Genomic DNA, 26,200 nt, shown 5'->3' with positions numbered 1-26,200 from the left:
GCATATCAATGGTTGCCGAACAACATGCCACGCCCCGCGAAGAAGCAAAAGCTGGAGTTCAGCGATAGCGAAAGCGATGCGGGTGTCCAGCTTACAGGAAGCGAAGGCTTCAAAATCAACGAGGCATATGCCGCGCGATTTGAGCACAACAAGAAGCGGGAAGAAAAGCAACGATTGGAAGAGAAATATGGCAGCGGCAGCGGTGTGGGAAGCAAGCGAAGGTTTGATGACGACGAGGACGATGACGATGACTCGAGTTCCGACGAAGAGGAGGACGATGATGCAGAATTGGCCGACGAGCGTGTCGATGCTGAGATCGCAGACGTGATCCAAGCCATTCGGAATAAGGATCCCAGGGTGAAAGATCCCAATGCAAAATTCTTCCAGGATTTCGATCCAGAGAAGACCATGTCGAAACGGGACGAGAAGCCAATGACACTGCACGATTACCAGCGGGAGAGACTGCTCGCCGGCGATGTGGGAGAAGAGGTAGAAGAGGCTGGAGCACCGGTACAGACCTACCAGCAAGAGCAGGATGAGATGCGCAGAAAGCTCGTCGGTCAAATGCATGCTGCCGCAGAGCAGGCGCAGCCGAGCGACGATGAGAGCGACGACGACGGAGACGACATGCTTGTTCGCAAGAAAAAGAGCAGGCACGAGGACATGCCTAGTGCAACGACGAAGTCGAAGCAAAAAATCGCAATCACGGAGCAGGATGTGAACAATGCCGACAAGGATCCGGAGACATTCCTGTCCAACTTCATGGCAGCTCGAGCCTGGCTGCCCAATGAAGGGGCTCGCTTTCAGCCGCTGGAATCCGACGATAGTGAGGACGACCAAAGAGCTGAGGAGTACGAGAATCTTTACAATTTGCGCCACGAAGATCCGACGGCGAATGAGAAGTTGAAATCGTTCTCGCGTGACGTGGGCAAATATGGCGTCCGAAGAGAAGAGAAAACAGGACGCGCTCGGCAAAGAGAACGGGAGAGGGAAGCAAAGGAACTTGCCAAGCGACAACGCGACGAAGAGAAGGCGCGGCTACGGAAACTCAAGGTCGAAGAAGCAGAAGAGAAAGTCAAGCGCATCAAGGAGGCAGCTGGCCTACAAGGCAAAGAGCTTGATCTCGAGCCATGGCGAGATGTGATCGAAGGAGAATTTGACGACGAAAAGTGGGAGCAAGAGATGAAACGCCGCTTCGGAGAAGACTACTACGCCCAAGACGAGGCTGGATCGAGCGATGAAGACGAAGCACCCGGGTCTCGGAAGGCCCGCAAGCCTAAGAAACCCAAGTTTGACGACGACATCGACATCAACGACATCATACCTGACTTTGACGCCGAGCTCGAACCACATGTCACCTTGACCGATGATGAAGACGACGAGGGCGGAGCGCCTCTTCCACAGGACTCTGACGAGGATATGCCTGATGTCGACGAGCCATCGCAGAAGAAGCGTAAAACGAAGAAGGACCGCGAGAAGGAGAAGGCAGATGCTAAGCGAGTAGCCCGTAAGGAACGAGCCAAGCTAGAGGAGATGATCGATTCCGCTCTTCCGCTCGACCACCCGACACTGACGACGGCGGCTTCACACAAGACTCCAGTCACTGGTTTCAGATACCGCGAAACCTCGCCGACATCATTTGGCCTGTCTGCTCGAGACATCTTGTTTGCTGACGATACTGCACTCAATCAGTACGCTGGATTGAAAAAGATGGCCGCATTCCGCGATCAGGAGAAGAAACAACGGGACAAAAAGCGCTACAGTAAAAAGCAGCGGCTGAAGCAATGGCGTAAAGAGACATTTGGCACCCCCGATGAGCCGACTGGCGGCTTTGAGCGCATACTCGGAAACCTTGGCGACCAAGTCAGCACGGGAGCAAACCATGTGAGTGTGGGAGACACCGCACAGAGCAGTAACAATGTGAAAGAGGGCACGAGAAAGAAGAAAAGAAAGAACAAGAAGGCAAAGACGACTGCCTGAAGGCGTAAGTAATTGCATGTCTAGACTCGAATCAACGTGGATGTCGCCGCACATCCTCCGCTTTCGACTGCAGTAACAGCTGCGCGACGCTGACCTCTCTTCACCGCGGCTACTATCCTAACCTCGACACAACGGTAAACGCTTTTTCAGATACCCTGTCGAGCAATTAATTCCCCCTTTGACATACACGCCAACCGTGGGCATAGTCTCTCGGTCATAGCACCGCTGGCTCGCGCAACGCATGCCAATCTCCATATTTGGGCCGGTCTATGGTAACGCGCATCGTACTCTTGCTTTTAGATACCGCCCCGAACGCATCTATTGTCGTCGTTCTTGCTATTGTTGGGTCAGCGCTGCATCGCTGACAGGCCAGTAAACTCAGGTTCTATTCGCCAGCATGTCCAAGATTCTTGGAGACTCTCATATGGCATGGCCGCGCTGGACATGATTGTGGATTGACTGATCGTTTGCAGTCGAAGCTCAACGTAGCGCGAGGATTAGCCGGCAGGACTCTCGCCCACGGGTACGCTCATATATCTGACACAGACCCAGCGTCCGTTTCCTAGGCCCTGGAAATCGAGTCTTCCGACGCTGTACCGCAGCACACCAGGAGTGAAGTTGACATTCTCAAAGTTGGCGAAGACTGTGGCTTTCCCCGTTTTCTCGCTGACGTTAGCCGTAATGTCCACCGGGCGAACATAGAATTCGGGCTTCGACCCATAAAGCAGACTGAACTCATGCAGAAAGCCTGCGAAATCAAGCTCCGAGGGTAATGTCGCAAAGGTGCTGCCCGCCACAAAGTCCGCAGCAATGTGTGTCCACGGGTAGGTCTTGGGATCCCATTGTCGGGCGTTGCAGGCTATGACAATGTCGGAGGTCAATTTGATCAGGTGTTGCTCGATCGGAGACGTGACTGGTGAAGAGGTGGTCGAAGTGGGCGATGCATCGGATGCAGCTGTAGACATGGTTGTGCGGGCAGGATTTTACTGGGCGAAGGATTTCTGTGGAATGATGGTGCACCGCTAGGGCTGATAGTGGCCTGCCGTTCTGGCCGCGATGAGCGTCAGTCAGACCACGATGGCCGGACGATGGCGATGGGTGGCGGAACAGCACAATTGTCCGCAGAGCATCCAAGAGTCGCAAGAGGCGCGATGAGGAGTCGTGTGCTCTGTGCAAGCGCAAGCGACGTCCACATGCAGTCGGGGGACGGCGACGGGTGTCGAGGGCTCGATCTAACCGAGAGCTGTGCGAGAGATTTTGGACGTTTTCGGTTGGAGCGCTAAGCGGCTGGGGAGAGCTCTTGCAGCTCCAAACTCCAGTGCACAACGCCACGGGCGACACCAGCCTACGGCAGCTTCGATATGCTGCGACGCGGACGATGCGTGTGCTGAGGGCGAACAGGCGGCAAGATGAATGCGATGCTGGTGGCAAAGCCTATGTAAGCTACGTAAGCTCCACCCTGCGCCTATCCGGCCGTTGCATGCTGCCAGCACATGCCAGCAGCCTTCCACAACTGCCTCGCCGGTCAATGCTACTCTCAAGAGCGCCACAATACGACCTCCCAAGACTTTTCGATACCAGCAACGACCACCGAGCCATGTTCCCCGCCAGCAGCTGCCAAAACTAGGCCAAACGAAATTTCGACTCTATGGTGCGCCGCCTGCAGGATTTCTGCTGCCCAGGTGCAAATATCTGGGCCTATGCCGACAGATGCGATAAGTGCGCCTACCTTCCTTTCAGATCATGGCTTCCAAGATGCGGGAAGTAGTCGTGCCATATGGTGGCCATGTTCGTCGAGTAATGGCAGCCACTTCGCGTCCGCGTTTTGGCGACTGCTATAATATCCCTGCACTTTGCATATCACGTATTGAGCACACCAGCCCTTATGCGCCTACCGCATCCGGCATTCGATCAGTGGGCTTGTGTCCGCACGACGCTGCTGTCAGTCACAGCCGAGCTGTACAAGGGTAGATCTGCTAGCAGCCATCCTCACAGTTTGCAGCCGAACATCTGGTTACGTCGAATAAAACCCCAAGCGGTGACATTGGAGACTGGTGCTTTCTGTACACCAATCGCGTTCACTTGGATGCGATGGGACGCAGCTCGATTCCACTGTCAGCAACGACTGAATCCTTCTTCGCGAACAGTCCTCTGATTTCCTGCAACTCCTGCCCTTTCGGCTCCCAGACGAGTTGCGCTTGGATGAACTTTGGCAGCCGCAAGCCGTGGTTGTGACACATGCGATAATATGCCGTCAACAGGAACGGCTGCGCGATAGTTGGCATTGGATCACCCCAGTCCCGGATGACGTCCTTGGTAAAGATCAAACGACGCATGTGTTTAAGCCATGCGCGTACCGTGGCATCTTCATTCTTCCATATGAGCAGTCGCGGGACCACTCGATAATGTGATTCGTGTCCGTGCAGTCTCTTTGGTGGCCTGATCGGCCTCTCGATATCCTCCTTTGGAAGAGATCCTGTGATGGCTTTTGCTAGCCACGGTGTATTCGACCACAGGTGCAGTCCAGGCGTGGCTAGCACGCTGCATTTGATGGCGTGCAGTCCATGGGCTGTTTCTATGAAATCAAAAGAGATCTGTCCGCTGAAGGCCGGGACATTGGCCACAAACTGCTGGACATATTCATATACCCCAGGATAGAACTTCTGTTGTAGGAGATCCCTCTGGCTGCCATCATCTGTCTCCTCCGAAGGATAGCAGCCCGTGGCTTCCACGTGGCCGTTCCGCACAACGCTATAGCTGTGATAAATCTCACCCTCCAACCATTCCTGCGCCACATACCAATTGTCTTCGTTGATGTCGAGGTCTTTCGGTATGGGATCGCCGGGCTTGACATGACGGAGGCCAGCATACGAACGCCCGAAGCATGGTCTCAGTGCCATCCCGCTTGGGAAATCGTGAAGCGGAAGTTCTTCCAAGTCGGCTGCGCTTTCGCACAGGAAGCTTTGTGGTACTAGCAGCCCAAGCTGTTTTGCGTACGTTGCGAATTCGTATTGATCGTGCAGCCGAACGAGCATATCCAAAGGTGGTGCGAACAGGCGGCTGATTATGTCAGGCTCTTCGCTTGTAGCTAAGCAGAAGACTTCTTCGTGTATGGGTACGATAATGTCGATTTCCCAACGGCCCACCAAGTCTTTGACAGCTCGCACATAGCCTTGGGGATTTTTGTGGGGCGCAGGAATCTGTGCGCTTTGCTTGATTGCTCGAGTGAAAGTGCAGAGATGCGTGCTGTGTGGGTCGATACAGAAGACGATGTGGCCTGCTAACTTGAATTGTCGAGCGAGATCCAGTGAAACAGGCATGCGGCCATTGGTTAACAAAATCCTCTTTTGACGAAAATCTCGCTCGCTGGCCGAGGACGAATCTCTGGGTGTACTTGATGGCATTTTGGTCGCATCAATGTCGCGTTGCAAATCACTGGTGTGAACGAGACAAGCTGACGCTCTCGCACACAGGCGCCGCCGTAATATGTAGATACGCGAGGAACAGCCTCGTGTCTTTGCACGGCCTGATCCATGTCTACGGGCTTTACGATGCGTCAGTCGAGATGCCACAGCATTGTTCGCGTGTCTGCTGACAACGGAACCACAACGATGTACGAGCCCGATGCTCCGTGTTCGACCTGTGCGGCCGCATGATGAGTACGATTTAGCGGATTAGTCTGGAACACTGGACCGTCGCGAGTCGGATGAATGCGGAAATACAGTAAGATGATTGCAAACATTTGCATGTTGTCAGGCTATGCGTGCCTTGGCGCGAATGTCATCCTTCCGGTTGCCGATGGCAGGGATGTTCTTTACACCATCTCACGCTTGACGGAACGCGACCTCACCGCACCGTCTTCGATGTCAGATCGAGAATTTTGACGATGACGGTGAGACACGGGGCCGTTTATGAAGCATAGATCAAGTCCGGCCCTCGTTATTACCACTGACCAACCATGGACCAATAATCAGACCTGAGTGCCAGAGAAATATGTGGTCATTGAACTGGAAAGCCGCCGGCCTTCTAGTTGCACATGGAGTCGCCCAGAGGTGTCCTGAAAGAAAGTTAAGTAACAATTTGCTGGAACTCGAAGTCTTTGTGTGGCTTTGTCGACGATCGCCGGATTAGCTCCGCTCATGCTCATCATGAGGAAATGCGGAGGGCAGCAGACAGCGCGATCTTTCTATATGATGCTTCAACAGTCACGAACGATTGCGCTGTCTATAGGCCGCAGCTTCAATGAGTCAAAACGATCCGCTTCTTGCGTTGCCGATGGAGGCAGTGCGGGATGGTGGCATTCTTGTCGGCGTCAGTAGTGAGTGCTCATTGTATCTTATGTTCAAGAATTGGATTGTTGACCAGACTGTAAGTAGGTCCCTCTGCAGCGGCTTTGGATCGTGGGTGGGTGACACCTGGCGAGAAGAGTCAGTCCTCCTCGGCCGAAGACGAATCAGTGTGGCAGCCAGCGAGGCTCAAAGAATCAGCCTGGACCCAGGACGTTGTCGAGCCGACCAAACCGACCGCAACTCGAACGGCCACCACTCAGCTTTCACAGTGCTCAATCACGGTCACTGCTGCCTATCCCGATGTCACCATGATCGGCGAGACGATTAATGGCTCACCTGTGAACCTGTTCTGCGACATTAATCCCCAAATATCATGCTGGAACATGGCCACAAATTGTTCGGTCATCCCCATATTGTGTCTCATGGTATACGCTTGTCTACAGCACTTCCCATGGCGCTTTAAATCGAAGAATGCAACCAATCAAGCCGTGGAAGCTGATGTGGGCCAGAATTTGGCCCAAAACGACAGCTGCAGGTGTCAAGGTCGATCAGGAGATGTCGCGGCTGGAATAGCAATGAACCGGACTGTTTTTGACGAAGTGGTAAATGCTGCAAGTCGCCGATTGCGAGAAAGGAAAGCTCAGCCATTGGCAAATTTCAGCAACCAAGAGCTCTCTGTAGGAGTGTTGGCAGTCTTGCAAGGCCTGAACGATGTCGTGATGTCTGACAGCGAGCCTATTGAAATGGCCGAATCCGGCGATGCCAACAAACTCGCCCGAAAACCCACGTCTACTGGCGAGGCTAGCCCCGTCGTAGCCGCTGAAACTACCAGAGCAGTGTCAGAGCCGGGCAAGTCAGGCAGTCATGAGCGCTTCGTTGAGCCGGATAGCAACGACGAACCAGCTCCTCCCCAGCTCCAAGACGCAGATGACCAAGCCAGCAGGCCTCAGCAGCGAGCGTCTGAGCTGCACACAACTTCAGAAAGTAGCTCGGACCCGCAGCAAAGGCCAGAGTCTCGGCTCGAAGACGACGATGATCATGCGACTGTCCGAGAGAAACGGGGAAGAAAGAATGCGGACACTGGTGGGCATGCGTCTCTTTCAGAGCGCGATGTCGATCTGCGACCCGAGCAGAACACGGCCAGCGATAAAGACAGCCGGGCAACGAAGAGCAGCCACGTCCTGGATGGTGTTCCAAGAAGCAGTTCGAACGCTGCTATGCCCGAAGCGCACCTTGGCAGCACTCTCGTCAGTTCGGTTCGAAAAGAAAATGTCCACGGCCGCGATGATGCGACAAGTGCTGGCCATCGAGCCGACGCGCCACATGCAGCAGATCAGAGTGATTTAGTAACATCAATCGAGCCGGCAAGTTTGATAGAGACGTTGTCGTTCGATGAGCAACGGCGCGAGTCGGCAGCCGCAATTTGGGCACCTTCCAGTGATCCGCACGTGGTGTTGCCGAACGCGACCGCAATGGCCGGTCGTTCGATGTCAGCTCCCGTATTATCAGATGCTACGGAAGCGCGAGAAGACCTTGAAACAGTCGTGGAGGCTGTTGCAAGGCAGAGATCGGAGAGAGCATTGTCGAATCCTCAACCTCCTCCATCTCCACCGCCCATGCAACCCTCGGTGGCGCCTGACATTGGCGGGGAAGACAGGAGATCGTTCGAGGCAGCATTGTAGGGAATGTGTGCTACTGCGATGGCGGCCCGTGCAATTATGCAGAAAAGTATGACAAGTCGTTCCATGTACATGTTGGAAGTGCAGTGATTGAAGGCCATCATGGTTTGCTTGGCGCACGTGGCAGCGCGTCCCAGGTTCGCGTGGCTGATGATGCTTGCCTCGTTGCACACCATGTCGCCGCGTCGAGCTCCCACTTCCCATGGCCTCCGCTGCCAACGACGCCGCCGCCGAGCCTCCGGTGCGCCTGTCACTCCCTCTTGAGTTTCAGCAAGAGATTTTCCACTCTCTGCGCGATGAAGACCAACTTCTCATCCTGGCGCGAGGGCTCGGCCTGCTCCGCCTTGTCACCAATCTCCTACACTCCTACGATGCCGCGGGACACAACCTCGTCATCCTCGTAGGCGCAGAAGATCGCGAGAATGACTGGATCGGCGAGTCGTTGGCTGAGCACGCCGCCGTGTCTGGCAGTCCGCAATGCAGAGGCATGCAACTGGTCAACACCGATATGACCAATGTCACGCAGCGCGAGAGAATGTACAAGCGCGGCGGCATTTGCTCCATAACCTCTCGCATCTTGATCGTCGACTTCTTGTCGGGCTTGCTGGACCCGGCTACTGTCACCGGGCTGGTAGTATTGCATGCCGAACGGGTGGTAGCCACAAGCCTGGAAGCATTCATCGTGCGCATCTTTCGCCAGAAAAACAAGAAGGGTTTTCTGAAGGCTTTTTCTGATCAGCCCGAGCCCTTCACTACCGGCTTTCAACCTCTGACCAACATTCTCAGGAACCTCTTTCTGCGAAAGCCCGTTCTATATCCTCGTTTCCATGTCACAGTCGCAAAGAGCTTGGAGGGCAAGAGGAAGGCAGAAGTCATTGAGCTGGAGGTCCCCATGACCGAAGCCATGCGCGATATACAGAATGCTGTCTTGGAATGCGTAGAAGTCAGTATTTCGGAGCTGAAAAAGATGAACTCCGGCGTCATCGAGCTCGACTTCACCATGGACAGCGCGTTGCACAGATCGTTCGACTCGATCGTCAGGCGACAGCTTGATCCAGTGTGGCACCGAGTGTCGTTTAGAACAAAGATGATAGTCCGCGATCTGACCATGCTGAGGAACATACTCCATTCACTACTTGTGCTGAACGCAGTAGACTTCAATAAATACATCGATGTCGTTCTCGCAGCAAGCCAGCCTCCGCCAGGCAGCTCAAGAAAAGAAGTGTCCCCCTGGCTCTTCCTTGATGCTGCTTCCGTGTTGCTTGACAACGCGAAGCGGAGAGTGTATACCGGAAAGATTACTGATGGCCCGCTCGCCAATGCTGAAAGGGAAGGCCTCAACCCGGTACTCGAAGAGCTTCCAAAATGGGCTCTACTGGCCGAGATACTGGAGGAAATCGAGCGGGACGTCTACTTCAACCCACAACCCCAGGACGAGTCGAGTGGCAGTATTCTGATCATGTGCGCAGATCATAACACCTGCAGACAGTTACGAGAATATTTGCAGACAATGCACAACGAGGCGGATGAGAACGGCGCAGGTCAGGGCAGCGACGATGACATTACGAAAGAGCGACAACCGAGTGGCAGTTATATGATGCGAAGGAAACTGCGCAATTACTTGATCTGGAAGCGTGATTTTGCTCGTGTGAGCAACACGCTCTTCGCTGCTAATGAGAAAGAGATCAACGGCACAGCACGGCATGCTTCAGGTCAGCTCAAAGGCGGTAAGGCGCCACCCAACAAGAGGAGAAGAGTCCGTGGAGGCGGCAGCGCAGGAGCAGGCACTGGGCGGAATGCCAATGGTGCGCTATCCGTTGCAGGTGACAAGGAGTCTCACGTCCAAGCACTCATGAATGAGCTTGCTGTGAACGGCCTCGCAGATGACGCAGCGGCAGCGAAAGTCGATATTGGCGCTGATCCGCTTGACGACATGGATGACTATTACGAACTTTACGACATGAAAGACCTTGTACTGGTACACCCTTACGACGGCGACATGGATGACCACCTTTTGGAAGAGATCAAACCGCGATACGTGATTATGTATGAGCCTGATGCGGCATTCATCAGACGAATCGAGGTCTACAGAAGCAGCCACAGCAACCGGCAGGTCCGAGTTTACTTCATGTATTATGGCGGAAGTGTCGAAGAACAACGGTACCTCAGCACAGTACGCAGGGAGAAGGACAGCTTCACCAAGCTGATTCGCGAGCGCGGAAACATGGCAATGACATTTACGCATGACACTGACAATCAGGACCCGCAAGAGGCATTCCTGCGGACTGTCAACACGCGTATTGCTGGTGGCGGTCGACTCATGGCAACAGCTGAACCTCCTCGCGTGGTGGTGGACGTACGAGAGTTTCGCAGCAGTTTACCCTCGTTGCTACATGGACGCAACATGGTCATAGTCCCTTGCATGCTGACAGTAGGTGACTATGTCTTGACGCCAGATGTTTGCGTCGAGCGAAAGTCTGTCAGTGATCTGATCTCGTCTTTCAACAACGGTCGCCTCTACAACCAGGCAGAAACGATGCTGCAACACTACAAAGCGCCCATGCTACTGATCGAGTTCGATCAACAAAAAGCATTTACACTGGAGCCCTTTGCCGACTTGTCCTCTTCCCTCGGTACACATAGCATAGTCGGGAATGATCTTCAATCGAAGCTGGTCCTTCTGACTCTGGCTTTCCCACGGCTAAAGATAATATGGTCTTCATCACCTTATCAGACTGCTGAAATTTTTGAAGAGTTGAAGAACAAACAGGAGGAGCCAGACCCGATCAAGGCTGTGCAAATAGGTCTGGAGCAGGGAGAAGATCCCGAAACAAGGACCTTCAATCAGACACCTCAGGACATGCTGCGATGTGTGCCAGGAGTCACGAACAAAGCGCTGAATAAGCTGATTTTGGAATACCGAAACGTGCAAGAAGTGGCGAATGCTGATGAGGCAGAGCTAGCAATATTGATTGGCAAGGAGAATGCGAGGCAGATAAGAGCTTTCTTCGACCGGAGTGTCTGGGACGACGGGGTCGCCGAGGAGTGAGTGAGCTTAGCGAAGTTACTTCACCTCCGCCGCCTCGGAGCTCTCATTCGTGCATTTGTCCCTGGTAGTGTCACTTTCGCGCGAGGCTTAGTTTTCATTCTGCTGAGCGAGCATCCGAGACCAGCTTCCGACCAGACAAACACGCACCTGAAGTTATTGAAGTCATACCAATTCAGTCATGACTGGTCATCTTTTGAAGTGAAGAGACCCCAGATGATCACATGCGCATTGCTCAGGTCCAAGGCAACGTTACACACCTACCTGTCAGTGCTCACAGCATCATCAAGGCCTTCGCGAAGACACAAAAGCCCACAATGGCTGGCCTCAACGTGCACGCAGCAATGAATGGAACGCGCATGAACGACTCAACCACCGAGCTGTTTCGCAAGTCCAACACCGCTCATCGCCTCTCTACACAGAGGTCTTCCGCGATGGAAGATAAAAGCTCCCCGACCTTACTGCACCCGCGAGAACACTACGCAAGCTCCCAATCACAGACCGACAGTCCAGGCCCGGTGAATCGCAGCTCACTTCTTGCGCGGTACAATACGGGGACAACATCCTTCCACAGGGCGCGCGTCCCACCTGCGTATACAACCACTGAAAAATCGGAGTTGAAAAGCGGCATCTCGACAAGAATCTTGAATGGCATGGCGCCGAAGCGTCCAAATGTGTTAAGTGGAGCTGTGGAGCACGAGACAGAAGGACAGGCTGCGTCGAAGCGACAGAAATTATTTGACAGCCACCACCGTGTAAGGCCGTCTGCAAACGTGCTTCTTGACCGACGCCGCACTGCTCGCAATAGCACACCAGATCCCTCAGATCAAGAAGATACGGCATCACACAGCGCGAGCAGCGTCGAGGATGCTGAACCCTTGTTTGTATCGCCAAGTTTGACACCACTTCGCGAACGCTCTTCCACAATCTCAACCGACAGAAATAATGCACCCAATACCCGCACAATGGACTACCAGCGCAAGCTGGACCGCAATGTGGTCAAGTACTTCATCAAAACCCGAATTACACCATCTGACAAGAATTCAGCCTGGAATCGAGAGGATCGGTTGAGCTTCATAATGAGCAGCTACGATGACAAGCTGAAAGAACGCGAAAAGGCTGGTGGCTCATGGCGTTCCTTGTGGCCCGACTATTACCGTGCTCGGGGTAAGAACGAGGATATGGACTGGCTGCGAAACACGTTCTCAGGCTATTTGGCCGGTTCCCCTTCTCCAACGAGCGCAAGCCAGAATGGACGAGCAGGGTTTCACGACGACGACGATGAAGAGGTTGTGGTGAAGCGCGAGGAAGTGGAAGTGCATGAGGCTCGGCAGAACGATCTGGAGCTGCAGTCATCCATGCCTTCAAGCAACGGAAAAACTCGTCGCAGATGGAAGACGATGCATCGCCAGAATCGTTCACGAAGTGGCAGTAACGAGGGTTACGAGGTCCATGCTTCTTCTTTCAAGACTCGCGGATCGACTTCGGTTCCAGAATTTGCTGGCCCAGAGTGGCGGCAGTATTGGCAGATCCGCAACGATGGAAGTGCAGTTCTGGTAACGCCTCGCACTTGGAAGTGGAATTCAAGTCGTGAGCTGGTCGCATGGCCACCTTTGGATCAGATCTTGCCTCCACTCAAACCAATACCGCAACCACAAAATACGGAATAGCAGGGAGGGGAGGAGGTTCATGGCATTGAGCAACTTCGGTTGTGTTGTGAGTAGATATATACTATCACAACCCAAAGTAACCTAGATATACGGTGTGAGCGGCTGATGCTGGGAGACGTCTCACTTTTCTTCACGTCCACAACGCCATACCATCTCCAGATCATCTCCAGATGCTCACTTAATACTCTGCCTCAACTCCTCCTTCCTCGCCTGCGCCTCCGCATCAGCCGCTCTCCGCCTCGCCAACTCAGCAGTAACACCTTCTGCTCTCTTCTTCGCGAGCTCGTCTTCCCAGACTTGCCAAACTATTTCCGAAAATTAGCATCGCCATCCTGCGGCAGAAAGGCATCAAGAAAGTGAAGACATACTGTGCTTATCACTTTTCGAATAATCCTTCAGCTTATTCACAAACGTGTCAAAATCTTCTTGCTTCTCCTTTCTCCGCTCTAGTGATCTGCGTTGAAGTTCGGGGTTGTATTTCTAGGTTTCTTGTTTCAGTGATCCGGTTTCTTGGTACGAAGTCGGCAATTTTCTGGCCGGTGGAAAGAGTGACATACCATGAACAGTTCCTCTTCCGTTGGCGTGACGTAGTAGATCAGTGCTGGGCCTCCTATGCACATGATACCGCCGCTGTCATTCGACTTTTAGTAGTGCACCGGGAGAAACCAGTTCTTGGCGGAAAACACATACGCAGCAGCCATCTTTATCCAAGTGACCGTCCTCATGGTGGTGAGTGGCGGGCAAACCTCCGCCTCGTGCGCTTGAGTGCAGCTTTCCTTGATCCGACTTGCTGTTCTGAGATCGCACCGAATGTCGAAGGCGATTCAAGTCGAAATGTTGATGCTGTTCGATGTTGTTTGTTGGAAGTGATGTTGTCAAAGTCGATTGCTTCATTGGAAGAGACAAGCCTACTCCATAGCGCGCTAAACCTAATTAGGCAATGGAAGAGCGCGAGAGGCGGATGCGGATTGGAGAACTGGAGGACTGCGATGATGAGAAGAAACTCTCGCTTTAGATCGCGCTTTTAGGTAGTAACAGCTGACTGCAGTAATAGGTTTCGGTCAATGCTCTATCCAAGGTCTAATCTGAAATCGCAGAAAATTTCGATGCCATGCCTGGTGTGAACGCCTCGATTGCGCCATGCTTTGAATCAGCCTGTGGTATCTCAAATCCCCATATCCTGCCCTTCGCGAAAAGAATGCTGCGACGCGTTTTGTCTTATGTACAAGTTAGTCTGCAAAAGATGGCTCGCGTATGAGATCTTCCGCAATCGTTACAAGGAAACTTTCAATCGGAGGTGCTTCATTCTTCCTCCACCGCGGTGTTTTGGCGTCCGTCTCTTCGTGTGTATTTCATGCCACTTCCATTTATGCACCTCATCAGCTTTGCTCGTTTCGCAGATCACCACTGATGTCCTGCCTCATCTTACTCTCTCCTCTTTTGTGAGTCTTTGTCCCTGTGCTGTGACTTGATTCCACTCTTGTGAGGTACGCAGCACTCGTGAAGTCGTTGCTTGCTTCGAACGAAGGCCTTGTTCTGTCCATGCTCGATCTTAATCTGTCGAAGGACGGTCGTGCCCTGTCCACGCTGTGTCTCGTCACGCCATCGGGACCAAAATACTCGGTTCTGGTCCATGTCGGTGTCACACCGCCGGGCGTCTGAGAAGGCGTGTCATAATTTGAGCTCGCTGCAGTCTGGATCATGCTCAGACCGCTAGGAGCCAAGGCCGGCGCAGCGTTGCCATTCGCGTGACTTGTGGTGTATGTCGCGTTGGGTCCCATTGCGCCAGGCCCGGATCCTGGGTAAGCAGGAGGATAATGCGATGCAAATGGATCCACGCTCGGCCGCCCAGAATGACCGGTGTAATCAGTTCCGTCGCTCCCGTTATGACTTCGAGGATTTTTAGTTCCGGCCTCTGAGGGAGGATATATCGGCCGCATGTCTTCGTCCATCGTCGGCCTTCCAGCATTTGGGGACCCGTTGCGCCGGTGGCCAATCTTTTCTTGCCTTTGGCCGTTGCTAAGCTCACTGCTTGAAGTGCTACCTGCTGCAAGCTTTCCCGTAGCGCCCACCGCGCCGCCCGCCGTCAACTTCTCTGGCTCAACATTCTTGAGATAGTCAAACTTGCCCTGTCGCACTTGCTCCCGAACGATATCGATATCGTACGGCATATACATTTTCTGGAATGACTTAGCAGCGAAGCGGGGCAACAAAGCCAGAATCACCGTCAACAGAGCGACAGCCCAATAAGACAGTGCTCCGTAGACCTGTGGTGCTGCCTCATAAAAGGTAAAGCCGGCCGTGAAAGACGTGTAGACGCCCGTCCAGAACCAGATCAACAAGATGGAGATAGCTGTTATGAGGCACATGAACCAGTCCCAGCGGTATGTGTTGATGAGGATGTACACGTTGACGATGACGACAATGGGATTCGCAATGTAGACTCCCATTCTCTTGTAGTCGTTGACACCACGTCCAGACTCGGTAGCAAACGTCGCGGGCGCAAATAACAGGTAGGTGAAGTAGAAGCAGATCACGGACTGGTAGAGTCCGTCGATCATGTAGACCCAGAACTTCGTCTGCGTCCACTCCTTTTGTTCGATGCCGCGGCGATACAGCTGAGGAACAGCCAGTGAGACCTTGTCGTCCACGTCTTGGTCGAGGATACCCTGGAAGATGATTGGCAGGGACGTGAATGCCAGATTGTACAGCAGGATGTACGAGTAGTCGAATGCGTACGAACAATCGAAGTTTGTGTAAACTTGGAACCAGAAGAGGGCAAAGACCCAGATGATGTTCTGCAAATTGTGAGCATAAGGTCTTAATCACCGAAGCGCGAACTTACCTTGTAGAAGAAGTTGGCAACACATTCGGCCATACGCCTGTAATCCCAACGACCGTGTACGAGAAGTAGTCGTGTCAAGTAGCGGAACTGGCCGATAGCGTAGTCCGAACTCATTACAGCTTGACGACCTTCTTCTCCAGCGATACCAACGCCCACATCTGCCTCTTGAATCATGGCAACATCGTTAGCACCGTCACCGATGGACAACGTCATAACTTCCAGTGTATGCTTTACCAATCCAACGACAGCGGCCTTTTGCGATGGAGAAACACGACAGCAGAGCACAGATCTACACTCTTTGCAGAGAAGCAAGAATTTCTGTCGCAACCGGTCGTCGAGCACAAGTTTGAGAGTGTCGCCGTCAATGACCAAGGCATGGGTTGGGGCCGGTGGCTCGTGATTCTTCTTTGCAGCCTTCAGCTCTTCATCACTGCCAGTCTTGCCGAAGGAAGCGAGATGCTTGTTGAGCTCTTCCTCGGCTTGTGCGAAGTTGTCGTCTTCTACTTTCAACACGATCAAATCCATGTCGTTGTCAAGTAAGTTGCAGGAGAACCCGATGTTGATTGCCGTCTCGACCTTGTCGCCAGTCAAGACCCACAGCTTGATACCCGCCTGGGCGAGGAGTGCGATCGAGTCGGGCACGCCATCTTGGAGACGGTCTTCAATGGCAGTACCGCCAAGCAATGTCAGCTCGCGTTCAATGCGATCGGCAACTTCCTCCAGCTTTGTTTCTCGATCCTGCACAGCAGCCGCTGCGAGCTCGTGGTCGCGATTCCATTCCTGGTACTCATCTTCATCAAGATCTCTTTGCGCGATACACAGCGTTCGAAGACCTTCGCGGGCGAACATTTCGAGGTGCTCGGCAGTGGCCTTGCGAAGCTCGGCCTGTTCACCCTTTGCTAGTCGAGAATAGATGATACTATCAGCACCCTTGCAGAAAAGGATGATCTTGCCGTTGGGCATGCGAATGATCGCCGACATGCGTTTCCTGGTAGAATTGAATTCGAGAATGTTCAGAACTGTGTACTCGCGTTCTTCGCCGAGGATATTGAGAATGATCCCGTCGTTGGAGCGGCCCACCACGGTGTAGCCGCAATCTCGTGCAGTAGCTACGAGAGCAGCCTCATCCGGACTCTGCGCCTTGAATTCTATCCGAGGTGGATCTCCGGGAGTCCGTTCGGTGATAACACTGTGGCAAAGGGCGAGGGCAAGCATGAACTGTTCAGTCGCCGCCTTCTGTACAGGCCCGCTATCACCCCCCAGATCTTGAATGTAGTCTGGCGCGACAAAGGTCAAGTCATCGTCTCGCAGATAGGGGTTGTCGTGCAGCTTGCGGATGAGTCCCAGCATCTTAACGCGATCCTCAGCGATTCGTTGCCTTTCCTGTTGCCCGACTTCTTCAACGTTGATACCCTGCCGTTTCTGCATACCAGCGAGCGCTTCTGTATAAGCCTCACCGTATGGCACGCCGTTGACCGTGCATTTCTTGAACTCCATGACATTTTGGGTGAGTGTGCCGGTCTTGTCTGAGAAAATGTATTCGATCTGGCCAAGATCGTCGGATATGTTCCAGGATTTGGGTGTGCACGGATAGTCCAGCTTTTCGTAGTACATGAAGGTGTCGGAGTAGATGAAGAATGCCTGCACGGATCGAACGATTTCCAAAGAGATGTACAGCGAGATAGGCACCAAGTTCTGGAAGAGGATGACTGCCGCCCAGAAGTTGATGAATCCCGTAAGAGCTGCTGTACTGCCATAGCCACCAAAGTCGAAATAGGCCAGTGAGCTGTTCGTTTTGCCCCAAGCAACACCATTGGCAATGGCTGCAACAAGACACATTACGAAGAGAATGACGAAGTTGTACAACACGTTCCAATTCAGATCACGCATGATCTTTGGCCGTTTTGAAGGTGTGATACCAGAGTTGAGCATGATCTTTGTGTCCTCGCCGGTGAACGCGACCACGCCAAGGACCCACTCCGTGTTGCGAACGGTGCAGCCGCGCAGGAGAAGATTGTTGATTCCTACGGGTTCTGCCATCTCCTTTGGCTCTGCTTGAGGATTTTTCCTGTCATATTGATTCCACCTGACAACTCCGGAGTACGCATACAGGTTGGCATGTGGAGGTTCGCTTTCGACGACGAAGTCGGCCTGCTCGCAATCTCGTGCTCTTTTGATATCTCGACCTGAGTACAGCGCAGTCCGGACCTTGAGGTTTGTTTCGCCATCTAAATTCTTGGTTTCGATGTAACAAGCTCCGTCCGCATCGCTGGTCGCTAGAACGATAATGTCCGAAGGAATCTCCTCATCGTTGTAGAGACGTACGAAGTCGCCAACTCTCACATTTTTCCAGTAATCCTTCTTGAAACGTGCTTTCTCCGGACGTGGCCGATTCGGGTTGATCAGACTGCCGTGGAATTTCTTTGCGATTGGCACTTGTTCTAGTTTGCCGTCGTCGCCAACTTTGGGCACAGCCAGTGTATCCTTCGCATTTCCCCTGCCATGTCCCGGTTCCTCGACATTCCCGTAGCTCGGCGGGTGCTGCCCCGGGGTTGGAGAAGGCACAGGTGTCATCTCGACGTCGCCGTCTCCATGTTCGGTCGCGTACCCATCTATACTGTCCAGACGCTGTGTCAAGGCGCTCATGCGCCGTTCCTCGTTGTCGAGTTTGTTGTCCAGTCGGGCGTCTTGCGTCTTGCCCTTTTTTGCAGCGGCCGCTTCCTTCCTGCCCTTCCACCATTTCCAGAGAAACAGAATGGCTCGGGTGTTAGCCTTCTTAAATCTTCGCCATAAGCTGATCTTTTCTTCGGATACATTGACATTATCCCAGTCCACCAACCGGTGCACCGGCGCGTTGTTCAATTCGTTGTCCAACACCGTCCTCCGCCAGTCTTCGATGCCGTCCTTGATGGCTGTAATGGTAAGAATGACAATGATGGGCACAGCGGCCAGGCCAGGGTTCTCCACGCCAAAGATGGAGAAGATGCCCAGCACCACGATGAAGATGAAATAGACATTGGCGATATTGTGTAGCTGGAACCACAAGTTCTTCGGAATGAAGGATATGGGCGTGTATTTGGCAGTCCGAATCTTGTTGCGCTTGAAGTTCTGCAGCGGCCTTCCCTCATCGTCTCGTGCGCTATCCGGCAGGGGCTGGTTCACATAGATGGTGCGTGCCGTCTGGCCTTCTGGGGGCGCCTCACTGGCTGCAGCATCGGCCTTAAAGTCGCCATCAGTCGTGGTCGCAGTGGACTCCCTATTCCGGTGGCTGCCGCTCAGCCTGGCCGCGTTGCGCGAGAAGATGCTCCGACGCTTCAGCGTGCCCTTCCGCCCGGGCTTCCGCACGGTGGCCCATCGCATACGGTTGAGGGGCTGCGATGTCTGCGTGCCATGCTCCTCGGCGCGTTGGGCAGAGGGCGTCTGCTGGGCGGCGGTATCGAAATCGATGGCCATGGCGGGCTGGTGGTTGCACCTCGCTTCACCGCGCGAGGGGCCGTGGTGGTGCCAGATGGCAGGCAATGGCAATGGTCATGCGGCTCGGGGACGTTCGCGTGTACGGTGCGATGGTAGCGGGGGACGCCCGACGCGAAGGTGAGTGTTCCGGCACGAAGGCTAACTTCCACACGGCCTGAGCATGCGTGGGAGGCGCGGAATGCTAGCTGCGCGGAAGGGGGAGGGGCGAGGGAGCGCGGCGCGGTGGACCTAGTGGAGGCGCCGTAGGGCGGCAGCAGTGACGGCAGCGCGTTGCTTTGGAGATGGGTCGGCGGCGACGGGCAGAAGTTGGTCAATGGGAACGGGCGAGTTGTTTCGAGGTGAGGCGTACAGCAGGGATGGATCGTCCAGTCCAGGTCCCTGGGATGAGATGCGGCGAATTGTCGCTCGCCGGTGCACACTGCGCTCGCACACAGCACAGCACAGCGAAGGTAGCACAAGAGTGAAGACGCACTTCACGTCGACGCGGAGGCGAAGAGGATGGAGTTGATGCGGATGGCAGAGCGAGAGGATTCATCAGCGTCAGTAAGTAGTAGTCAGCAGCTGAACGGAAACACGCGGGCCCCGACGTGCGCGCGAGGAAGATGAGCAGAGCAACGCCCCCCGTAAGCGTGTGCCGAGACTGCCTACTGCTCCGCCATTCGCGCGTGGGCGTTGTTAAGGCCGGCTGGCAGACGAGCGCGCTGCGGAGCTGGGCGGACGATGCACACTGGAACACCAACAACACAGCCTCAGCTTGCTGGGATCCGCGCGATTCAGGGCACCGCTGCCCTCGTCGTCGCCGCCGTCATCGCCGCGATGCACCTCCCGCTTCTGCCCTCCGCCTCTGCCGGACTGCCAGCAGCAACGGCGGTGTCCGCTGCGCATGCAGCTCGGCGACGACGACCAGCACGGCGTGCGCCCTCCGGCCATGGCTGCACAAGGCCACCTGTGCTTTTTATGCAGCGGGAGCCCTGAACATCCTCAGCCCGTGTCCGTGTCCGTGTCGACACTATTTTGACTGCCGGCCCATCCCGTCGCGCTAAGCCTACGCGTGCTCTTGGTCGCGTCTCGGAGTTACGCGCCTGCCTGCACTGCACTGCTGCTGCTTCAATGCAGCAGACAGCACGCCATGCCACTGCAAAAGAACGATACATCGGGCAGCCAGAAGATCACGTCCTTTTTCTCACGCTTCACGATCCCTCCGGAACGCAGGCCTGACAACAGCATCGTGGAAGATGAAATTGTCGTCGCATCACCCAGCAAATCCCCGCCGAGATACAATGTCAATCCCATTGATGGCACAACGAACATCACGCCCACCCCCGACTCTCCCTACCGCTCGCCTCTTGTACTCTCGCCCAAGCGACGGCTAGCCTCAGGTGTGGTGATCTCGAGGTCGTCATCGCCGCAATCACCAAATGCGAGCCCGCGCGCCGACAGAACCAAGTCCATGGCCGCATCGTCTCCCAATGCCCCTGGCACATCGAACTTGCCCTCGACGACCACCGCGACGGCTGCAGCCACCAATGTACCTTCGTCCTTGTCATCAAGCACGCTGCGTGCGTCCGCCTCCAGCTCACGGCGAATTGTCAAGGATGGCGTGCAAGCAGTCGCGAACTCTGACTCCGACATGAGCGATGACAGCAGCGGCGAAGAGCTCGCTGATCCGCGCACATTCTTCGCCAAGCGACGAAAATTGTCCCCAGAAACCAAGGAAACTCCTCCGGTCAAGAAATTGTCTGATCGCGATAGGCAGAAGAGATTCGAACGGACACGCCCGCAGTCCCCTCCGAAGAAGGTGTACAAGCATAGTTTCGCATCGCTGATCCGCGAAGGACAGCGGATGAAGGAATCTGAGGCAGCGATTGCTAGTATGAGGCAGGCATTAGAAGAGGCAAAGAAGCGTGATGAGGAGGCCGAGCGACAAGCGATCCTGGGGCTGAACGACAAGGTCGACGCAGAAACCATGCTGGAGTATGCGAGCGACGATGAAGACGGCGAGAGAAGGCTAAAGGCATTGCAGCGCGTGGAGGCGTTACAAACGGCCGACACGTACCATTTCTTTCTGGACACTGCACCGCTGTTCGATGACGTCCCGTTTCCTGTCGAGTGCCTACCGAACGAGCCTTGGAGCAGCCTGTACGCCACGGATATTTCCCGGGAGCAGGCCTGCATATCAGGCTTTGCCGCTGAGATGGCTGTACATTTCCCGTTGCCCATGGCGATTACCAATTGGATGGCACAGCAATTGCTTCATGACCAGAACGAGGCGTTGTGCGAAGCTTATTTCGAGATTCTCAGGGTATCGTGCGCAAAGCACAACTCGGTATCCGACACCATAGCGTCGGTATCATCGATGTACAAGACGCGCTCTCTATTCGAAAACAAGTACAAGGAGCCTGTTGTGCGCGGCCTTCCAGCGGGCCTAAACCACGTACTGAAAGTCGTAACTTGCTGTGCCCCGGCTTCTGACAGCGTGGTACCCGAAGCAGAACCATCGAAGACTCTCGAGGCTTTCCTTGACATGTCGATGATGGGTCTTGATGAGCATGTGAAGAGAGACCTCGGACTGTCACTCGCTTTGGGAAGTTGCATTGAAGACTTGCTCGAGTCGATCTCGGAGCAGTCGTACGAGAAACTCGTACAAGGGGCGCTCAGCATGCTTCGTGACACTGACGAAAATATCACGCCTCGATTGCGTTGCTGCCTTATCCAGTCACTGCCAAGCCGGACAAAGCGTACATATGATTTTCGCCGGAGGCTCGCGCTTGGTGTACTCCTACCGTCAGGAAATGGTGACTCAGTCGCACTTGGTGATCGGGATTGGCTGGCCAGCATAACCCAGGCACTTCGAACGAACAAAGAATTCGAGATCAGAGACTCGGCCGATTATGATCTCCTGGTGCCACTAGTGGAAGTCCTGGACATCGCCATCTCTGCTGGGTTCACCGACTACAACGTCCTACACCCTGTGCCCGAGGCATCCGATACCAAAGCAACAGGCATGTTTACTCAGTTACCAAAGCTGTGTGCCGCAGCGAAGATCCACAATTCGAAAATAGATGCAATCGTGTCTGAGTTGGGGTACATGAAGGCTAATATCCAACATGAAGCCACTCACCTTCGACGTCAAGAGCTCAAGGCCGCAATCGACCGATTGATCACGCGACTGGAAACCAGCGTCCGTACGAGGCCGAAGCCTAGGAAGAGTGTCTTCGGAGATGAGCCGAAGCAGGCCCGTTTCGACAGAAGTGCTCTAAAGAAACAACACGGTGGAAGGGATATGACTGCAGCTGAGGAGCATGTTGGTGATGACGGCACGTCAACGACTCATACCATTCACGAATTGCCTAGCAGGCCGGAAGAGATGGGTCTTGCTACAAATGCAGGCCATGGCTCATGTTCAGAGGAGGAGTTTCACACCGCGTTTGAAATTAGCCAACCGCCAGGTTGATACGTTCGACTTGTTCGTCAATCGACTGGCTAATGAAAACACTTCCCTCTGTGGAGTTGATGACTGCTAACGTGATACCGCGCCGTTCTGTGTTGCGAGCGTTCAGTGTGAAATGAGCTGGCAGGCGCTCTGTTCGTGTTTCTCATTACAACGGCTTTTCTGTAGCCTCCACGCTTTCCCAGCGACTTCATACGCTCATCAACGGCCAACGCGTCCGCGAGGGAGCACATCCTCGAGACCCACTTTTCAGCAGTCTAGCCACAACTCAGTCGCTCAACTGAGGCAGCATGAGCTTCTTCGCCATCTCCTCTGTGAAATCACTGCCTTGACATTCGCTCTTTAAAAGCGGCCGCATCTTGTTCTGTCGAACCTTGAACCACATCTCTTTCCTGTCCCCGCCCAATTCTCCACCCAATAACTTCTGCTTGAGCTCCACGAGGAAGCTGTGGAAGGGACCCGGATGCTCCATATCCTCGCATGCCTTCCTCATGGCTCCCATGCCTTCGAGTGCACGACCATAAGCCATGTTACCAACGGAATGCTTGATCCAGTCGTAGATGATGAATTTGAGCTGCGTACATGCCTCTTCGAACTGTGGGAGGCCATCAGCTGACTCAACCATTTGTATGAACTCCGGGATGGCATTCTTTGGATCGATGCGCTTGCTTTTCCTCCTGGGGTCTTGTGCTAGCAGAGCAGCGACGTCGAGATCCGAGAGTGGCTTCGACGTTTCCTTTCGGCTCCATCGCTTGCCGCGAGCTTTTGGTGGTACCTTCTTCACTTCTCCGGCCTTGATCACTCGCTCGAGTGTAGGCATAGCTTTCTTGACGAGGTCTTCGGGAGGCTGAGAGTACTTGAGAATGACAGGACGTGCATCAGGAGGGTCGGCCTCGGGAAAGATGGCTCTGTGGTGGATGACATGTTGCAAACGATGTAGCTTCGGGGTGTACGTATCATCAGGAGCTCCATATTCGACAGTTTCTCCGTCTTCATTCATTGCGGATGCAGACAGATCCATCTTGTCCACGTATTCGCTCATAGCCTCCATGAGTTCGTCATTCGGAAGGTTGCGATGCACCTTCAGCGATCTTCCAGATACTGTCACCACTCGATCGAGTGGAGGGAATTTGTAGTTGCGGACGTCTTCGGCAAAGGGCAGCTCTACATCGTACAGACACTCAAAGTCAGGCTCGATGTTCGGTGTCAGCAAGAGGATCCTAGGTTCTTTGTTCTCCTTCGCAACGAATCGAGCGACAGCATAGGAGTCCAATTCATATAATGCATGGATGAGAGAAGATAGTGCCATGGAAGCCTTTTCGTCCGCTTTCTTCGAGACGATCATGTTCGCGCGTGACAGATCGAGATATCGTTGATATTGATCTTTGTGGACGAAACCAATAACATCCAGGCCAGGAAGCGTTTCGAAGGTTGTTACGTTGCGATCACTTTCAGAGATGTGTACCGCCGTGCGCCCGTATTCATACCCCCTCGCAAGCTCGTCTCGCTCAACGTCCTTCTTGCCGCCAGGAGCACTGTCATCTTGAACTTGGTACGTGCGAGCCATTCGTACTGCGGAGAGATCGTTTTCTGCAACGCTTTCGTCGGTATTCTGTGAGGCCGCAAAACTTTGGCTCGAGCCTTGTCGTACAACGAAAGCGCTTGAGCTCGGTACACTCGCTTTCATGATTTTCGGATATCGTTCCACGTTGATGGTAAAGGCATCCTCATACAGCTCCGGGTTTCCCAACGTCAAGTAACCTCGATATCCTGCCACTGGTCTGGTTGATTTGACTCTTGGCATTTGGAGCTCGTCATTGGCCTGTAACATGGTGCCGAAGGTGCCATCACAGTCTTCGCAGAATGTTCGCAAGATTGTCTCGTTCTCCTCTTTGGTAGGGGACTTGTCTTCTTCCTTGTAGCCATATTCAGGGTCATCAAAATCGACTCCCAACACAATCAGATCGATTTTGTCTTCCACAATTTTCTTTTTGATTTCAGGCAACATATCGACTTCCATCTGACCGCGGCCGTCTGTGATGAGTACAACCTTCCGGATGTATTGCAGTTTCTTACAAGTTTCGTTGATCATTTGAACCGCAACAACCAGCGCATCAATGGCATCGCCATTTTTGGTATTGCTCACTTTCAATTTGTCTCGCAGTCGTCGAACGTCAGGCATCAGAAGCTGGCTGATGCCATGTAATACACTGACATTCTGGTAATTCTCATCGTCAGCGAGATCGTTGTCGCTTTCGTCAGTGCGGAGTCCGACTACGCCAGCCATGGCAGTTTTACGGCCAGTTGCGATCGTTGCTGTAATCTTGTCCCAAAAGTACTCCAGAGCCCAGTCAAGATTCGATTGCGTGCGGCCATGGCTGGTCTCGCCCATGGATTTGCCGACATCGATGAGATAGACAGTCGCTTCCTTAGACGCCATGTTTGTCGTGTCAGCAGAACTGAGCTGTCGCAAACTTGGACGACTACATCACATTGAGAGAGTGAAGTGTCGCCCGTTTGTCAGGCAGACGCGTCGCGAGGCAGTCGCCAAACCGGCCGAACTTCGGTTTCTCACGACGCCACGTGACCGGGTACATCGCAGGGCAGCATGTTGTTGGCCTTGATCCTATACTGCCTGCAGTAATGTCTCTCACGACACTCGGGAAGCTCTCAGATTGCACTTGGCTGTCCGTGAAACTGTTGCTGAGGCTATGTGCTCCAGCATGACGAGCATGACTTTATGGACAGTGCATACATGATGAGGTCATCGTCCATATCGATACATCTTCGCACTTGCTCTGAATGCCATCTCGCTACTCTCATCGACATCACAAAGTAGAACAGCTCGCTGAAGATGGCACCAGTCAGCTCTCTTTCCGATCCTAAAGCCTACCATATCCTCACATATGGCACTCTCCTTGGCTCCAACATCTTCCAGACCTTTCTTGCCGGACCAGTCGCATTCAAGGCACTCCCGCGACCATCATTCAGTGTCCTGCAGCAAGCTATTTTCCCACCATACTTCACCTTCCAGACAGCACTACCCTTAGTCCTTGCTTTGACATGGCCGGGTGAGAAGATTGCTGCAGCCGGTAGAGCAGTCGCGAGGCAAAACTCTGGACTTGCAGGCCTCCTCGAGGAAGAGCACAGATGGACAGCCTTTGCCCCCATTTTCGCAATGTTCGCCACCAGCTTCTTGAACCTACTTGTTCTTGGACCCGCTACGACGAAAGTAATGAAGGAGAGGAAACATCAAGGTATGCAAAATCGAACAACAGCCAAATTGTCAAAGATATCTCCAAACTCATCACCATTTTTCACAGAAACGAGAGAAGGAAAACGATATTACGATCCTGGTCCCAAATCAGCGGAGATGCAGCGTCTGAACTCATCATTTGGCAAATTACATGGTGCCTCGTCGCTTTCCAATGTGATTGGCTTGGGAGCCATGATTTGGTACGGCTTTGTACTCGCTGAGAAGCTATAGATCATTCTCAATTGATTCTCTTCGATGTCAGCGATTTATCTTGCGCTCACTCGACAGCATGGCGACTTTAGACAATCAAACATTTCGACGTCCTTCCTAATCATTAGCCAAACCTACCACTCCAGCTTCTTGCATTCTATTGACGTAGAGCAGACAAATGCTCTCCATTGTGACGGAAGCTTGGGACGTATGTGAAATGAGGTCCACTAGATATCGTATAAGTTTTCAAGTTCTTGAGATCGACATTGAATCAAAGTGTCAGGCCCATGGAAAGGCAGT

The 26,200-nt window shown here is 53.6% G+C and overlaps 10 protein-coding genes across 10 annotated transcripts; 6 read left to right on the top strand and 4 right to left on the bottom strand.

Annotated features, from left to right (window-relative positions):
* Nucleotides 1-24: 24 nt before the first annotated feature.
* CKM354_000308700 (uncharacterized protein) lies at nucleotides 25-1,980 on the top strand (the record flags this gene model as incomplete). Its single annotated transcript, XM_044798266.1, has 1 exon — nucleotides 25-1,980. The coding sequence occupies one exon, from the start codon at nucleotides 25-27 to the stop codon at nucleotides 1,978-1,980; it is 1,956 nt and encodes a 651-aa protein (XP_044654201.1).
* Nucleotides 1,981-2,477: 497 nt separating this feature from the next.
* Nucleotides 2,478-2,945, bottom strand: CKM354_000308600 (uncharacterized protein; the record flags this gene model as incomplete). The annotated part of the gene is made up of 1 exon (XM_044798265.1): nucleotides 2,478-2,945. One exon carries the CDS (start codon nucleotides 2,943-2,945, stop codon nucleotides 2,478-2,480), a length of 468 nt encoding a protein of 155 aa, XP_044654200.1.
* Nucleotides 2,946-4,058: 1,113 nt separating this feature from the next.
* CKM354_000308500 (uncharacterized protein) lies at nucleotides 4,059-5,384 on the bottom strand (the record flags this gene model as incomplete). The annotated part of the gene is made up of 1 exon (XM_044798264.1): nucleotides 4,059-5,384. The coding sequence occupies one exon, from the start codon at nucleotides 5,382-5,384 to the stop codon at nucleotides 4,059-4,061; it is 1,326 nt and encodes a 441-aa protein (XP_044654199.1).
* An 838-nt stretch (nucleotides 5,385-6,222) lies between these two features.
* Nucleotides 6,223-7,951, top strand: CKM354_000308400 (uncharacterized protein; the record flags this gene model as incomplete). Its single annotated transcript, XM_044798263.1, has 2 exons — nucleotides 6,223-6,298; nucleotides 6,357-7,951. 2 exons carry the CDS (start codon nucleotides 6,223-6,225, stop codon nucleotides 7,949-7,951), a joined length of 1,671 nt encoding a protein of 556 aa, XP_044654198.1.
* Nucleotides 7,952-8,150: 199 nt separating this feature from the next.
* CKM354_000308300 (ssDNA endodeoxyribonuclease RAD1) lies at nucleotides 8,151-10,997 on the top strand (the record flags this gene model as incomplete). Its single annotated transcript, XM_044798262.1, has 1 exon — nucleotides 8,151-10,997. One exon carries the CDS (start codon nucleotides 8,151-8,153, stop codon nucleotides 10,995-10,997), a length of 2,847 nt encoding a protein of 948 aa, XP_044654197.1.
* A 314-nt stretch (nucleotides 10,998-11,311) lies between these two features.
* CKM354_000308200 (uncharacterized protein) lies at nucleotides 11,312-12,664 on the top strand (the record flags this gene model as incomplete). The annotated part of the gene is made up of 1 exon (XM_044798261.1): nucleotides 11,312-12,664. The coding sequence occupies one exon, from the start codon at nucleotides 11,312-11,314 to the stop codon at nucleotides 12,662-12,664; it is 1,353 nt and encodes a 450-aa protein (XP_044654196.1).
* A 1,379-nt stretch (nucleotides 12,665-14,043) lies between these two features.
* Nucleotides 14,044-18,962, bottom strand: CKM354_000308100 (uncharacterized protein; the record flags this gene model as incomplete). Its single annotated transcript, XM_044798260.1, has 2 exons — nucleotides 14,044-15,462; nucleotides 15,510-18,962. The coding sequence occupies 2 exons, from the start codon at nucleotides 18,960-18,962 to the stop codon at nucleotides 14,044-14,046; spliced, it is 4,872 nt and encodes a 1,623-aa protein (XP_044654195.1).
* Nucleotides 18,963-20,112: 1,150 nt separating this feature from the next.
* Nucleotides 20,113-22,437, top strand: CKM354_000308000 (uncharacterized protein; the record flags this gene model as incomplete). The annotated part of the gene is made up of 1 exon (XM_044798259.1): nucleotides 20,113-22,437. One exon carries the CDS (start codon nucleotides 20,113-20,115, stop codon nucleotides 22,435-22,437), a length of 2,325 nt encoding a protein of 774 aa, XP_044654194.1.
* Nucleotides 22,438-22,702: 265 nt separating this feature from the next.
* Nucleotides 22,703-24,874, bottom strand: CKM354_000307900 (uncharacterized protein; the record flags this gene model as incomplete). Its single annotated transcript, XM_044798258.1, has 1 exon — nucleotides 22,703-24,874. One exon carries the CDS (start codon nucleotides 24,872-24,874, stop codon nucleotides 22,703-22,705), a length of 2,172 nt encoding a protein of 723 aa, XP_044654193.1.
* A 414-nt stretch (nucleotides 24,875-25,288) lies between these two features.
* Nucleotides 25,289-25,921, top strand: CKM354_000307800 (uncharacterized protein; the record flags this gene model as incomplete). Its single annotated transcript, XM_044798257.1, has 2 exons — nucleotides 25,289-25,691; nucleotides 25,758-25,921. The coding sequence occupies 2 exons, from the start codon at nucleotides 25,289-25,291 to the stop codon at nucleotides 25,919-25,921; spliced, it is 567 nt and encodes a 188-aa protein (XP_044654192.1).
* Nucleotides 25,922-26,200: the final 279 nt, after the last annotated feature.

Source organism: Cercospora kikuchii, assembly GCF_019650295.1.
Source record: "Cercospora kikuchii DNA, contig_00002, whole genome shotgun sequence".
Classification (NCBI taxonomy): Eukaryota; Fungi; Ascomycota; class Dothideomycetes; order Mycosphaerellales; family Mycosphaerellaceae; genus Cercospora; species Cercospora kikuchii.
The sequence above is the reverse complement of the archived record's forward strand: the minus strand, read 5'-3'. Positions and strand labels throughout refer to the sequence as shown.